At 37.4% G+C, this 16,785-nt stretch overlaps 1 protein-coding gene across 1 annotated transcript in view; it reads right to left on the bottom strand.

Annotated features, from left to right (window-relative positions):
• fam189a1 (family with sequence similarity 189 member A1) overlaps positions 1-16,785 on the bottom strand; it is a 94,096-nt gene that overhangs the window by 33,686 nt on the left and 43,625 nt on the right. The window contains exon 2 of the mRNA XM_026267376.1: positions 15,192-15,248. Within this exon, the coding sequence (XP_026123161.1) occupies positions 15,192-15,248 (57 nt within the window). The remainder of the gene's footprint in view (positions 1-15,191; positions 15,249-16,785) is intronic.

The following is a 16,785-nucleotide window of genomic DNA, read 5'->3' as shown; positions in this document are numbered from 1 at the left end:
CCTGGGGTTGTGTGCCAGTGTGGTGGCAACATTAAGCTTTAAGTACACACTAAAATGGATTCAAAATAACTAGACCCTTTAAAGGCTCACTGCTTTGTTTGAAATGAACCTCTGGTAGAATAAACACCATCACTGAGACCACACTCAGCTTGAGTCCGAGACAGAAAATAGCTGCAGAAATGAGTGCTTCTCTGTTTTCTGACTATACAGTATACTAAGCCTCTGACCTGAGGCTAAATGTTTATGTTGAGGAGACTCACACACTGAAGTAATGTATGGCTCACTGTCACTGAATCCATGTGAGAAACATGTCCAACCCTCATCCCTGTCCATTTTATGATGATGAGTAACAGAAGTCTGCTGTATTATAAACAGCAGGGTGTTGGAACATTAATATTGCAAACAGTAATCAACAATAATACAGCTGGTATTTCAGAGACATGCTCTACTGAATGACACAACAGAGTCTGAGTCATTATAACATGGAATCAGAACTGACTTGATTTACTTTCTTAATCAAATATCTCCGGTCTTAATATTGCATGACTCAACATTCTTTTCTTTTTTTAATCTTTCAGTAAACAAAACAACTGTTGGAGCCTCTGAAATGACATTTATTTTCTGTTGATGAATCCAAGGCAAGATAAGTAGGGGGAAAATTATTAAATCAAAACAACAATCCAATTTTGTTTTGGTTTATATAAATTTGTCTCTTAGTAATTGGGTTCATAAAAGTTTACTAACATGTGATGTATTTGATGATGTACACACTGTAGAAAATAGAAATGTAATTTAAAAATCTGTTAAAAATGTGGTTTTATGGGGTGAGGAAGCAACATTTTAGATTTTATGGATCTGAACTTCAATTTAAGAATTTAAAAAAGTATATTTCATTAATTTATATAATGTTAAAATACCAACCTACTATAGTACTAAAGTAGTTTTATAGTACTAAGTACTGAAATCTTTTTTATACCTTACATATTGACCACAACCAAAAAGAAGAGGTGATAATGAGAAAGTCACATAATGAAATTAAATCTCATCACTAGAAGCTTTTATGCAAGCTGAGATAAATATTAATACTGTATTATAAAACATGTCAAAAATAAAAAAGAAATAAAAAGAAATTGTGGTATACACAACCCAAATCAAATAAAATAACATTAATGTAAATAAAAGATCTAACACAAACCCCCACCCAATGCACATAATAGAAAACTAATAAGAAACAACAGTTATTTCAATAAAAAAAACCCATCAAAAATGTGAAGTATAATGCAAAGGATTCTGGGAATGTTAATTTACGTTTTTTTACTGCAAACTGACTGATACTTTTTCACTTCGAGAAACTACTTTAAAATGATTTATGCATTTGAGTGCACTTTACTTACTCATTCACATACTTCCCTGCTCCCTCACTCATTCTCTCAGAGCTCAATTGAAGTAAAGAGTCAGTGAACTGTTATGACCCACCTTTTGACCCCAAAACAGATTTAGTTCTGAGGTCCCTGCTATGATCAATACACCAATCTGGTTCATGTCTTCATGATTGCCCGTGAGACGGTTTAGGACTTCACGTCTATCCACCTGCCTTTTCTTACCAGTATGTGTGTCTGAGGACAAGAAATGAGGATTATATCTGATTTTGAAATAAACATCCTTTGATTATATTGACCAAAGGGCTTTTCTGGATGTTCATAATGATCGATATAACAGTAAACACTAAGTATCAGCTGTTGATGGACAGGCATGTCAATGAGCTCCAGTGCATGTTTCTACATTCTACATTCATTCTTTCATAGGTAAATAAAAATGCCCTTTTATCTTTATCTGAAAAAGAAGTAAAACCTGAAAAAAAACCCTGCAATGAATAACTTATCAGAAGGACAATCTAGAGGTTACTTGTGGGTTGTGTTTAAAACACAGTGCTGCATTATGTAGCCTACGGGTGTCTTGCTCTGCAAGGTTTTAATCCTATAAGAAATCACATTGTGAATGCTGATAGTCCTCTCAGCTGTTTGCCTTTGACTCTGTGTGATTATAACGCTTTAACACAGCCTCTGTAATCAGAAGTGCCAGGCTGCCCTCCTCCACCTTCCTCTGCTTAATCAATCTGACCCAGCCCAGATTAGATAGATCATAATCAACAACCTGCTGTGGCAAAAAAAAAAAAAAAAAACTACCGCCCACTCCCTCCGGCACACTGGACACCTTGCGGTCACAGTGACATATGCAGACTGTCCTGCTATCAGGGCCTTCACACACAAACAGTCCACTGAGCAGCAGGGAAATGAAGCTTTATTCACATTGCATGTACGGTAATCAGAGTGGACAAGATACTAGACCTAATTGCAGCGGTTACGCTGGATGTGAGAGAGCGAGAGGATACTACAGCACTCTGTTCCAGAGAGGAAACTTGAGGAGGATCTGAAGCCCTTCAGGGTTTTATTTCTCTCTCTGAGTGTTCTAATTAATTTTCTTGGCACTTAAGCGACTTCAGAAAAGAGCTGTGTGTCATAGGTGAACCATCACTTTCAGTGTGTGTGTGTGTATACAGTAGAAATGAGTAGTAGTGAGAAACACGAGTGTCTGTGAAATGTTTCATGTTACTAATTTAATTTGCAGAATGCACATTGCAAAAGATCATAGGTCATAAATGTATTGTTTATCCAATAACTAACATCATTAAGCTGCTGAAAACCTTCTCAGATGGTGCAGTGTATTTGATCTTATAACAAAATCTTTTCTTTCTTTCTATCTATCTATCTTGAATATCAATATGTTGTAATACATTGTAATGTACAGTATTTAATACTATAATGTTAAAGGTGAATTGTTGTTGAATATTATAAACACACACACACACACACACACACACATATACTGTATATAGGGACAGTGTTAAGAATCTGAAAAATATCAGGTTTCTACAAATATATTACGTAAGCAACACCTCTGTTAAATAAACACACACACTGCAAATTTTAATATGAAAAAGCATTTTAAACATATAAGAGCTCTTTTTTTATATAAACATATAGCTTTTTTTCCCCTCTCTGGGCCATATGACTCCGGTAGCAGCATGGAGACAGAAAAGCCTTCATGCAAGTGGACGACTTACAAACAGCCCACTGTCAGCGTGCTACTCCATTCATGACAAGTGTCAAAGCACAGTGTGGAAAGGGCCACCCGCTGCATGAAGATCACATCACTCCATGCCAGGTGGACAGGTGAGAGAGGGGAGTAAAAAACCCCTTTGTTATCTGCTCTTGTTTAGTGGAACAAAAAGAAGAATGACGTTCCCATAAATACCAAAAAAGACTCATTACTGCAGTATTCACAAAAAAAAAAAAAAAAAGATTACACTAGAGAATGGATGATAAACCTACACTAGTTTAGTATTCAGTAACCAACTAGGAATAAATACGAAGAGAGAAGCAGATAAGTGGAGTTTTTTACAGCATACGCAAACCATCATCTGTTATTCTCATTTATAAAAGTCATAATTTGAAGAGGGATTCCATGCAGGAGGCGGAGGAAACGAGCATAAATGAGACCGTATTCCCAGAAGGCTTAGGATGAGCTGTAGTGTGTGGGTAATTATCCAAAGGAGTCTGCTGTTTCTGTTAACAGTTATGAGTGTCTGCTAGCTGCTGTCACACGGAGCGAGAGAGAGACATATTTGACAATAAACATTTTGACAGTTCATATTCGAACAAGCCAACCTGAGAGACACCTGACAGTTCTGTAAATATCTATAGGATCACACTACCTCTTATTGTTGTGTGTTGTTTATACCACAAATGCAGTCACACCAGACAAGCATATGTACACACACACACATTAACACACACACAGGCACAAATAACTTCTCATGTCATGTCAGAAACGTTTACCGACGTGCCATGCACACTGTAATCAGATGCGGATGAGAGGGCTTTCTGTCAGTTTATTTGTGAAGGAGTGAAAGGAGTGACGGATTGAAGTGGAGCGTGAGAAAGAGAGGTGGATGAGGAAAAAAACGAAGAGTCAGAATGAGGCTACGACACGTGTGTCAAACTTTGTCACAGTCGAGCTGTGATTGAGGCTTCGAAGCTGCCCTAGATATCCAAACATTCATTTTCAGTGAGCAGCAGAAAGCTGAGGAGAGCAAGCACACATACAAACAGTGTTTTTCCAAGTGCCTCAAGCTGACGATTAACCCTTTGCAAGACACTTTGCAAGTGCAAAATTAGCTAAAATAGGCATAAACATAATGCAACATTTTCATTTGTTAGCTTTTAGTTTAGATTTTTTAAACAAATTGTTTAAAACAAAACAAAATAAAAAAACGAAAAAATGAATAAATAATGGGAGACATGTTTTAGTCATTTAGAATAGGCCTACACGTTCTACCTCTAAATCATTTTGTGCATCTGGGTTTGTTGACACTGGTTGCAAAACATTGCTAATCTGTGAACCAAGGGTGTGGTTAGCGAAATGGCAGAAGTCAGAAAATGTTCGAAAACTACTTTAAGCACCTTTAAGTGTGTGTATTTGCTGTAGTAGACCATAAAACTGATTGTGACCATAATGAATCTGAAGTAAGATTCTGTGGTTGGAAGATTCACGACTGCGATGAGTCCCATCTGGTCTGGGGCTCTGCTGAGACACTAGAACCAGAGAGGAGGACTGAGGTTACACCGCTGTACCGTAAATACAGCTGACACACTCATTTACTGCAGCCATTGCTGCAGTTCTCTCTAGGCAATCAGACACACATGCCTCTCAGTGACAAAGTTATTTGTTAATGAAAAAAAAAATCCATCCGGGCTTTGTTCTTTCACTAAAAGAAAACACTAGATATAACTCTCCACCCTCAGAGAAAAACACAAAGGGCAATAATTAAATCAATGCTAGTGCAATTTCATCTGTCTCTTAAAAGGGATCCATTTTCAGCCATTTAATAAGCATATTAGATTAAATAAACAGCCAAATGGCCTAAAGTCCAAAGGCAGACCCAAGGTTCCCAGTTTTATATGGGAGCTCGACCATACAATAGCTAATGAATGCAGCTTAGCTTACAGACACTTTGCTTGACTGCAGAACAAGGCCACCCTACTGTGCTGCCATACTGAGGCACAGTCAGCCAAAAGTCCTGGAGTTATGACACAATAAATCTAATGAGAACAGTGAAACACAAATTACACTTCAATTCCAACAGGAAACACCCAGCACCATTCACCTGTCAATCTTCCACCCAAACTCCTCCCCCTGTGTCCGAGGTTCTTCCTGCAGCCATGGCAGCTGCGGCAGAGAGAGGCCTCTGTGACTGGCATCTGCACTGGCTCAAACTGCTAATTACTTCATTTTACTAGTAGTTAGCTGATTAAAATAGGCATTTAAGACTAGTGTCAGGGCTTCCGGAAACCACACGTTATAGAGGCAGGAAGACAGCTGCCGGCTGTAAAAGACACTGGGAAAGACTGTGATTGAAGCCGAGCAGAATGCCAGCGATGTGCTTTTTACGCCACAGAGTGGTAAGATCCGGGGTAATTGACTGTTAAATGATCGAAATTGGACCCCACTGCGAGTCAGATGTCTTAAATAGTTCAGGAAATACATACACGCCTCCTCGTCTGTTCTGTATAAAGAGGTGAGAATTACAACGATGCTGCAAAATGCTGAATTGAAAGGGGTTTGCAAAAATTTAGCTATTCAGAATATGCAATTAAACAAATCTGCCGTATAGGCGATGAATGAAAAAAAAAGGAACAGGTGCTTTTGGGTCTTTAAGTGAATCAGTTTTACAATGCCAAGTATCTGGAGACCCACATATAATATACAGTGCTTTTCTAATTTCTTTTGCATTATTATTACTGCTGCACTAATGTATATTTTGCATTTTACTTCTGAATATGTTCAAGGTTATTTAATGTATAGTTGCCTACTACATATACTGTTGGGTAGTTTAATACAATGCATCATGTTCTAAATATTGAGCTGTACAATGCTCTAATTTCTTATTTTTTTATTATTCACAGTTTTATTTTTATGCTTAACTGCCTAACAAATCTGGGTTGCAAACTTGTCTACATATGATCACCATGGTCAAGACATAAAGACATACGACATAAAGTATATAAAATTGCACCTTTGTAAGACATCAGTCATCATTTGAACTGCTATGTGTATGTGTATTTTGTAGTGTTTCATATGTATCATTACATTATTCAAGGAAGCCCCAAGGCAATATCTGCATTTAAAGTTGTAATCCGACAATGAAGGACACAGCAAACCAGTGTAACTTACCTGGCCTCGGTCTTGGCTAAGCTTGAGGTACATCACAGTCTCCTCCATTATGACGTAAAAACATAAAAGCCAGTTCTGGCACCCCCTATCCTGGCAGGATGGCAGCTCTCCTCTCAAACCGTTGCTATGCAACAGAGCACTAATCAGGAACCTCTGGTGGGTCAATTAGGAAATCCTGCGATGGAGTTGACTTCCTTCATGCACTTCAGAGGCATGCCATTCGAAGTATGTGCACTTTACTTTGGGACACAACTTGTGAGAATCAGTGCACTAAAGTATATTTGATTGTATTAAAGTGGAACTATTGCAAGCATACTTCAGGCACACTTGCATTTAAAGACAATTCATATTAATGTTGACATTAAAACACATATTAGGAATAATAAATGTGCATTGTGCAATAAAGAAACTCTACAAATGTAAAAATGAATAAATATAAATAAATAAATAAATAATTAAATAAATAATATTATAAATTTAATTTTATACACAGGAAAACATTTGCCTCAAGTGAAATTTTAATGTTAATGTTAATCAATCTGAAGTATATTTACTATGAAATACATGTATTTTAAATAAATTATGGAATAGTTTTTTTTTATTATTATTATTATTTTTTTATTAGGGTCCAACAGTTCCAATACAAGTTGATGGTAAATGTTCATATGTTCACACTGCTGTCTCAGTGTGATCCGTCATCAAACTGACATCCTTCTAACACAACATTAATGGAGGCTCAGGTCGGGTCCTCCACTTGGCCTGGTTATCACACCCTCCTCACCTCTCCATGTTACCCCCCGTGCTTCCACTGGTCACTGCTTCTCAAAAGGCCCCTGGGGTGCTTCTGCGCTAAACCAACCCTGACAAAGCTTCACACGCTACTGTGCTAGACGATGCTCTGAGCATTTATCTCAAAATCACAATTTTGAGGCATTTCTCAGCTGCTTCTGAATCCCAGTTGCCAGCTTGACCGATAGAGAGGAGAAGATACGCTAAAGCCCCATAAGCTCTTGCCTCCAGCTGGACTCTACATTATAAATGCTCTTGACTTCCTGCCGCAGGGTTGCCTTGGAGACGAGGACAAATCTGCACTGGGCACACAGAGATATTCAAATGCTCCCAGTGAAGCAGAAAAAGAGAAACTACTAAATTGTTTCTCTTGACACTCTCACGTTCACGTGTTGCACTTGTGTGAATGGGGTGGAGGGAGAGAGGCGCTTTATTCCTGGTTAAGAGGAATAAACAAATGTTGGCAGATTCCAGCACTGCTGCCTTCCATCAAACGAGAGTTCAGCCCAAAACTGTTGTATAACTTATAGATATTAGATATAGATAATAGTGTGATCCATATGTCATCATGCACCACCATCAATCATATCAGAACAACCAAATACTATACCACCGAGTTTTCGATGTTCTCGCTGTACAGTATGTTTTTCAGCACTGGGCAAACAGCAGTGTCTTTGACTGCAAGCTATTAGGTTAGATAACAATACTATATTTTGAAATAAATATCAGTTTTCCTGTATGAGATAAATCAGTGGAGACAACACTTTTAAACACTGATAATTATAAAAAAAAATCGGACCCACTTTATATTAAGTGGCCTTAACTACTATGTACTTACATTTTAATTAATAATTTAGTACAATGTACTTATTGTGTACATACTAGGGGTGTAACGGTTCACAAAATTCATTCGGTTCGATACGATACACTGATGTCACGGTTCGGTTCGGTACGTTTTAGATACAGCAAATTGTAAAAACATCTCAACTTTTCAGAATGCCGCAAGCGCACCGCGGGTCATGTGACAAGAACTAACCAATCAGCTTCATCCTTTCCTGTAACAACGTTGAAAGCTCAGCCAAGATGAAGGAACAGCTGATCATAGTTGTATATGGATTGCAATTTTGAAATAAATTTAGTAGCAGAGCTACTGCAAGCGATTTTTAGAGCTGCAAATACATTTATCCTTTGCTGAAATTTCCGCGTCTCATGGAGAGAGCACGTCATTGTTGCTTAGCAAAGACAGACGCCTCATGAGCGCTTCTGCCTGAGCGCTTTGGAAAGGAGGAGAAAGACGCGCCCAGCGTTTTCCACGCGTTTTTAGGCACGATATGTGAACGGCCCCTAAGGTGCTCGCTCACTCGTACCGGAGGACCTGAGTGAGCGAGCGCCTGACTGAGTAGCCTAACATAACTTTAAGTTGGTGTTTTTTTCTTCTTCGGGAGTGTCAGGGGCGTTGCCTGTTACGTCGTTTTGGGTTATTGGGCTACCTTGTTGAACGCATATCATTATATTTCTCTTTTTTTTCCAAATATAATTAATTAGTCCAACGAACCGTTCAGTATACATAATGCGTACCGCATACCGAACCGAAAGCCTCGTACCGAACGGTTCAATACGAATACGCGTATCGTTACGTCCCTAGTACATACATGTTTTTACATTGTACTTCTATTTAAAAAAAAAACTACATGTAATTACATCTGTATTTAATTTCTGTAATTACATTTATAATTACACTCTTGACCCATACTTTACACCTTAACCCACCCTTAAACTTACCCATACCTCCAACCCTCTCCCTAACCTTACCCCTATCCCACCTCAATAGCAGCAAAAGTGTTTTACAATACAATATGAACACAATAAGTACATTGTACTTATTTTTTTTATGTAAGTACATAGTAGTTAAGGCCACCTAATATAAAGTGGGACCAAAAAATCATTAGAATTATGTCTTTATTATGTGAAAATAAAGACCGGCGTATGCTGCTGAAAATTAAGCTTTGCCATCGCAGGATTTTTGGAATATATTCAAATAGTAAAGAGTTATTTCAAAGTGTAATAATATTTTACAAATAAATAATATTAATCTTCACTGTATTTGGTTTAGCATAATACATTTATTGCAAATTAGATATGAATTTGAATTGTCGCCTACAACAGTTTGAAAACTACCGACAAATACAGTCAATAATGGGATACACTTTAGGGCACTCGTTCTCCTCCCTCAGGATAACACAATCCTGAACTCCAGCAGTACACTGACAGAGCGAAGCCAGAGAAAGAGTAGCTCAGAAACTGAACAAACTCACTCTACCAGGAAACACTCCACTCCTGGGACATATATGCAAACAAAACACACACTCTCTGGCAACGCTCCATAGAACTCATCCTTACAACAACCCCAAACACTATAAAATATTAATCCAGGACCTCAGGTTCAGTTCTCAAAACATCTGAAACAATATCAGACTGAAATATTAAAGAGCTTATTGAATCCCCAAGTCTCACACTGACAGTTACGTCTCCAAACAAAAGACAGGAACTCAGATAAACAGTCAGAAAGAGCAAACAATTTTCAACCTAGTCAACTGGACCAGCGGGAGGGAGGCAGCTAAAACACCACGAATGCCCTTGAGGAAGAATGTGGGAAATATTAAAGGAATGTTTAGGAGTACAGCATATGTGTGGTGCAGGGTAAATATCATAAGGTTCATGAGGAGTTGAGTAATATCATGGCAGCCTCAGAGCAGCCCATAGGCATCAGATTAATCACATGGTTCTCAGACAGACGCATGTATGTGGCTGGAATCTGTCAGTAGAAAGGTTAATGAATGCAAAAGCAGAGAGGAACATGGGAAAAAAGTCATTTCACAACATGCTTGCTTCATGTTCCTCCCAGCAGTCAGTATATAAGGTCTATATACATACATACATACATACATACATTCAATTCCATTGACCTCATACAGTACATAACTGGCTTTTCATGGCTTCTTGAAGATATCAGTCTATACTGCATTGCATCAGATGGAGACTAGATTTATTACCTCCTGTAATCCTACATTAGGAAACTCATGCTTTGTATTCTCAAAAGCACATTTGTGTGCACCTGCTTCTATTTTCATCCTAGAGTGAGAATGATTTACACATTACTTTTAAACCCTTGCAATCCTTCACAAATTAAACATAATAAAAAAGCTTTTTTATATTTAACAGTGATTTACTGAACAAATTGCTCTTTAAATAAATGTAATTACAGATAAAATTTTCTTAGGGACAAAAATCTACCTCAGCTTCTGCTCTAAATTGCCGGCAACTCTTTTACATTAGCTCACAATCACCAACAAAGCTCAAACTTCAATTCAATTAGGCCTGCTATTTATTTTTATATAATAATCAACACTCAAATTAACATTTTATGCAAACACGTAAATTGCACATAATGCAGTTTTTAAATTAACATCTAAATGATTAAATTACTATTCAAATACTATTTGTTGCTGAACTATATTAATTTACATGGTGGCTGTCAGAACTTGCTTTATAATAGATTTACACATACATTAAATAATTAAGACATCACTAACAGTTAAAGTAAACATAATGGGTATTTTCGAACATTTTACGAAATGCTCTTCACTGGGAAATGGGAAGTCGTGGCCTAATGGTTAGAGAGTCACACTAGCAATCGAAAGGTTGTGAGTTTGAGTCTCGGGCCGGCAGGAATTGTAGGTGGGGGGAGTGCATGTACAGTTCTCTCTCCACCTCCAATACCACGACTTAGGTACCCTTGGGCAAAGCACTGAACCCCCAACTGCTCCCTGGGCGCCGCAGCATAAATGGCTGCCCATTGCTCTGGGTGTGTGTTCACTGTGTGTGTGTTCACTGCTCTGTGTGTGTGCACTTTGGATGGGTTAAAAGCAGAGCATGAATTCTGAGGCATTTATACAGCGATCGTTCGCACCACATCAAAGAGCGTCAAAACAGCATTTTTTGTTTGACTTTCCTGATAAAATGGACAGAATTTGAAAAGTAACAATATATAAAACTAGAAATTTCTAATGAAGTTCCACTCATGCAGTGGTTAAACAAGATCTGTATTTGTTTAGGAACCAAAAGTCCTATACTGAAAATGTTTGGGACGAACTCATGTACTGTAACACGTTATACACCATTATATATATTTTCAGTTGTAAAAATCCACCAAATCCAGATATTTCTGGTGTAGATGCATTTAAATATTGTACATTTTGTCCCTCTCTTATTATTTTTTTCAGCATACTTTGAAAAATGAACCATACTAAAGGAATCAAACTTAATCTAATTGTGACCAAATTTTAGAATTCACTAAGACGTTTAGAGAAAAAAAGCACATATTTACAGCCCTAATGAAAACTAATAATTGATGAGGAGCAGAGCTGGGCCTCTCTACATGCCTTCAGTCCCACCAGTGCCTCATTCTTACCCTCCAAACACACAAAATGAATCTAAATCAATTCAGACAAACAGGACACAAACAAGCTTTAATAATTCATGAACCAGGATCCGGGTTCAATTTAACCACAGTTTTATGGAGATCATTATTGTTGCACATCTGTGCAAAGTCATAGATCCATTCAAGGGCTGCTTTGTTGTTTACATGGCTTTGCACTGTATGTCATTTAGCTGGCATCTCTCTGTAGATTATTCAGAAAATATTGGTTTAATGTCACTGTATCTTAAATACTCTTTCAGATAACAAAGACTTGTTAATGCAGACTATAGAGCTGAACACATGAGAATGAATGTCAATCAATGTCCTTTCAAGCTCATTCATCCTGTTTTTCATTCAAGGTCATCTTTCATTGGTGTGAGATATCTCTGACTAGCTGCTGTCCTGCTACGCCATACTGTGTCGAAGACGGGACCGTTTTTAAATCTCAGTCAATGTGAATACTGTGTTCTCCTGCTATTTTCATTTCTGCAATAAATGAATGTGGCTACTCACCTGCTCCCTCCCTCTCTGTCAGACACCTTTAAAAGCTGATTAATTCCCCCCTCTGCTAGGTACGCAGGAGGAGAGCCTCATCAATCTTTCTCTACCTTGACAGCGTTCAACTGTGCCATGCTTTCCCGTGTTATGGGACTGAACGGACAGAGCCCTATTGATAACTCAATCATCATCACTGGCCCATGTCAATGGAGACACTTGGCACCTCGAGGAAAGACTGTGGAATTCACCGGCTGATCGGCGATCCCCTGAGATCTAGTTCAATGACATTCCCTGAAGTCAAGAGAAAACACTCCAGATGGCACATTTGTCAGACCGGTACACTTCTTTGCTTTCAGTGCTGTAATAGGCTACAGCTGGGAGGGATTCCTCTGGATGTCAGCCAGTCTTAATCCCTTTACAAGACCTGTCCGTCAGGCCACTTCTACATTTCCTGGACTGCAAGATAGCATATGTGTGCAAAGTGTTTAGCTACATTAACAACAGAGGCAATTTAGTCAAATGCCCAGGCATTTTGAAGTAAAGCCTGGAATTTGAGGGTGATTTCCAAAGGATTCCGTGCATGCGCACAGTGTGTGTGAGAAAATCATTTGGGCAGATGAACAACAAACTACTCAAGTGTCCATTCCCTCGTAATGATGGAGTCTGTGGTCTGCTGCTAAACTACAATACTTCATCTCAGATATAAAATGCAGTGTTTACCTGAATCCCACAGAGAGACATCTCATCCTGTAACCCATCTCATTCTTTGATCTAGACTTGTGTACTACATCTAAGAGAGAGAGAGCCAGAAAGATAAAGGGGATCATACAGAGAAAGAGAGAAAAAGAGACTGATAGAGTGAGAGACAGATAACGAAAGAGAGAAAGATAATCATCTAATGAGATCTTGATCTCCCCAAGAGTGATAGTTCAGAGATGTGGAGAAATATGACATTATGTGACTGCTATACAAATAATACAACAGAGGAAATAAGTTGAAATAAGCTAAAATATAAAGGGCATAATCATCAGGCTTAGAAGAACAAGTCAGGACAACAGCACAACATGCCACATGCAAATAGTAAATATAGTAAAAACAAATCCTAAATGGTTTAACGACAACATTTTGTAAATATAAATAATGTAAATATAAATAACAAAACTAAATTGAAATTTTAAAACAAGCCTCAAATCAAATAAATAACACAAATAAAATAAATATCTTCATATAAACAAAAAAAGGATTTGTCTGTGCTCTTTCCATTTAAAATTAGAGGCAACCACTGCATTTTAATCATTATCCAAATGAAGATGCTGCATACATGCAACCCGAGCAGTTTTTAATCTAAATTAGATTAAATTTGAAGCAAAATAGAATGGTTTGACTTTAGTTTTGTGAAAATATATATAAAAAAAATATCTACATGAAACCGAAAAAGCAGAGGAGCTGAACAAGACGCTGATTCACTCTCTGCCAGCAGGTGGCGCTTTAAGTGTTTCCCTGGTTTCTGCTGTAAACAAAGTAGCTCTGCACTTATGAACTTTAATATCCATTATACAGAGGCAATATGGAAAGAAAAGATACAATCTCTCTTTTCTATAGACAGTTAGTTCCCCTCAGAGATTCATATAAACTCATACCACTAACTGAATCACGATTCGTTTAGCATCTCAACCAATTTGTATTGTCACATATTTTAATCGATTTTCAACCAGCTCGCAGTTAATCATTACATCCCTAACATTTGTGATCTACAACAGAACAGAAGATTTTCAGTGAATGACTTAAAATAGAAATCCATATCATATGGACCACTGTTATGGTGTTTTTGTTTGTTTGTTTTTGTGTAGCTTGACACCCCCTGGTCACCATTTACTTTCACTTAAAGGAAAATTATTTCTAATGACATGAAGGTGAGTAAAAGATTATTTTCGGCTGAACTATCCTTTTAACATACAGAGCTGTGTCCGCCATTGCGTGAACCGCTGAGAGCATTGTCTGTGTGTGTATGCATTTGTCTAACGTGTGTGATTTTGTGTCAGGGTATGGATTTAACAACATCCCACCCATTTTGCAATCTGTAAACTTGTACGTTCTCTGTTAATGCTCCCTCCGGAGCCAGCCGATCCTACAGAACAAGAGGCATGAAAAATTCAGCCAGCGTGCCCAATCCCTGCTGCAATTATGCATGAGCAGAACGGCTGGCTGAACAGAGCAAAACCCAATGCATATACTTTACATCCTATTCCCATTCCACTGACTGCCAGGCTGGATCTGTGCATGCTCAGCTCAGACGTTCACACTGTCTACAGAGCACTACATGACAGGCAATCAGAAGCCCTCCAGCTCCTTCCTGATAGTGCTCACTGTGATAATTCCTTAGCATCACACAACACAACCGAACAAATCTGCTGCAAAATTCAGACAGGGCAGAGGGCAAAGACAAAAATGAGCCTATATACAGTAAGTCAAAAATACATATGCATGTCACGTATTGGTAATGGTATATTACAAATGGAAGAAACAAATCGCTGAAGACCTCAAAGGATAAAATTTAACATAGAAATGGGTTTATAAACATTGTAATTTAAGAATGAACTGTGGATAGAAGCACAATATATCTATTACAGTATTGGCCGATATTAGACATCTTAGATTTGCATTGGTATTTGATTGCACATGTTGATTTCCTCTATTTTTACATTCAGAATGCCTTTGCTATCATCTAATGCTGAGTTAAGGTTTAATATACAGTATCTTAAAAAACACTAATAATTTACCAGCACTGTAACATCTAATCTTTAGCTAATCTCAAAAATATCATTAATTTATTTAATTATCGTTTCTTCATACGGTAAAAAAAAATAATTTTAAATGACTTTTCAGGTTTTTAGCAGTTTAATAATTTATACAGACAAACTAGTTTTGATAAATATTAAAATGATTTCTAAAGGATCACGTGACACTGCAGACCCATCACAGGAATAAATCGCATTGAACCAGAATTTTTATATTTTTCCAAGAATTAACTATTAAAGATCCCGTATGAATTGAATAAATATGATGAATATTAGAGGGGACGTGGGCACATATGTGAAAAAACACAAATTAGTATAGTATACTTTCTTACCACCAAAGAAAGGGGCCTTTTCCATGACACTACTCCGATCAGTCCAGACAAAAGCACCTGAAACAGAAAGAAAACAGTTTTTTTAGACTAAAGAAAAGAGCTGTATGTCTCACTGCGCCAGTTCAATGATAACAACACTGCCAAACAAAATCACATCTCAAGTATTACAGGAGACAGAAAAGAACTGAGCTCCATCACAGGTGAATTTATCAATATTTAATGTGCAAGGAATAATGGGGTCATAAGGATGGCAAGGGGAATTCTGCTGATATAGAGATATTAAAAAATATTTGCGATAACACTTTTATATTCTCTGCACCCTTACGAAAGAAAAATATATTTACCAATATATTTCTTAAAATATATTGTGATATATTGTAATATATTATTTTCCCTTTTTTTCCCCCAATATTTAATATATTTGAATATATTAATAATATATTGATGATACATATATTATATAATATATTGCAAAATATACAAATGATTGCCGCTTTTAATATATTGAAATATATTGGAAAAATGTAAATGTATATAAGAATATATGCCTATATATTACATGATATTTTCCTATATATTGCAATATATTTTTGTTTCATAAGGGCAGTACTTCTTCTTTCTTTCTGTTCTGTCTTTTTCTCCTTCACCCTTCATTAAGCAGCAGCAGCACTCCACTCTGAGGCAGTCTCTCTCGCTCATGCTCCTTCACCCTTTAACCTCACAAGTCCAGCAGGCCTCTCTCCCTCATTCACACTTTTTACCCATGGGACCTCAACGCTATGCTACAATCTCAGTGCCATCTCGCATAAACCAACAGGAGCAGAGCATTAAATGCAATATGCAGCTGGAATGAAATGTTAGCAATGAAGCTGATGTTGTCAGCAGTTTAGAATGTAAATGCAGGTTATGAATAATGCTCCAGATGGAATTAAAACGCTTAGGTACATTATAGTTCTTCATATGTAGAAGGAGGTGAATGCTGAGTAGAGCGCATGCTGATTATTTCTCAGACACTGAAATGTGTTTGCTGGCAAAAGAGAAAAAGAGATCAGTGAGACAGAGGAGTCGATCGATCTGAAGATTATGGGATTATGCCATCGTGTGCAATCACACACAGCTATGGGATTAACAAGCACCGACATAAAGGAAAAGGGCAGAAAAACAAAGAAACAGGATCAGTGTGTGATTCAAAAAGAAAATAAAAGAGCAATGAAAAATTAAATTCAAAGAGAGAGCTTTTGCAAGGTCTTGTTAACCATGATTTGGTCTGCTAATAGGTCTGTCCGGGTATAAATAAATAAATAACAAATATTATATTAGTGCAGCAGTGATAGCAAAACATAAAACACACTAAAGACATTAAATCCACTGCATTTACAGAAATTATGCGTGGGCCATTAATAAGACATTACTTCAACACAAATACATTTCTTTAATAAGTATGACATAAGATTATGATTTATGAGAGAGAGAGAGAGAGAGAGAGAGAGAGAGAGAGAGAGAGAGAGTGTGTATGACATGTTCAGAGAGATGATGTGAGAAACGGTTCACATTGTATTTGCTCTCTTGAATTATTGATCCTCTTTCAGTAGCA

The sequence above is a fragment of the Carassius auratus genome, chromosome 7 (genome assembly GCF_003368295.1).
Source record: "Carassius auratus strain Wakin chromosome 7, ASM336829v1, whole genome shotgun sequence".
Lineage (NCBI taxonomy): Eukaryota > Metazoa > Chordata > Actinopteri > Cypriniformes > Cyprinidae > Carassius > Carassius auratus.
This window is presented reverse-complemented; position numbering and strand designations above follow the sequence as displayed.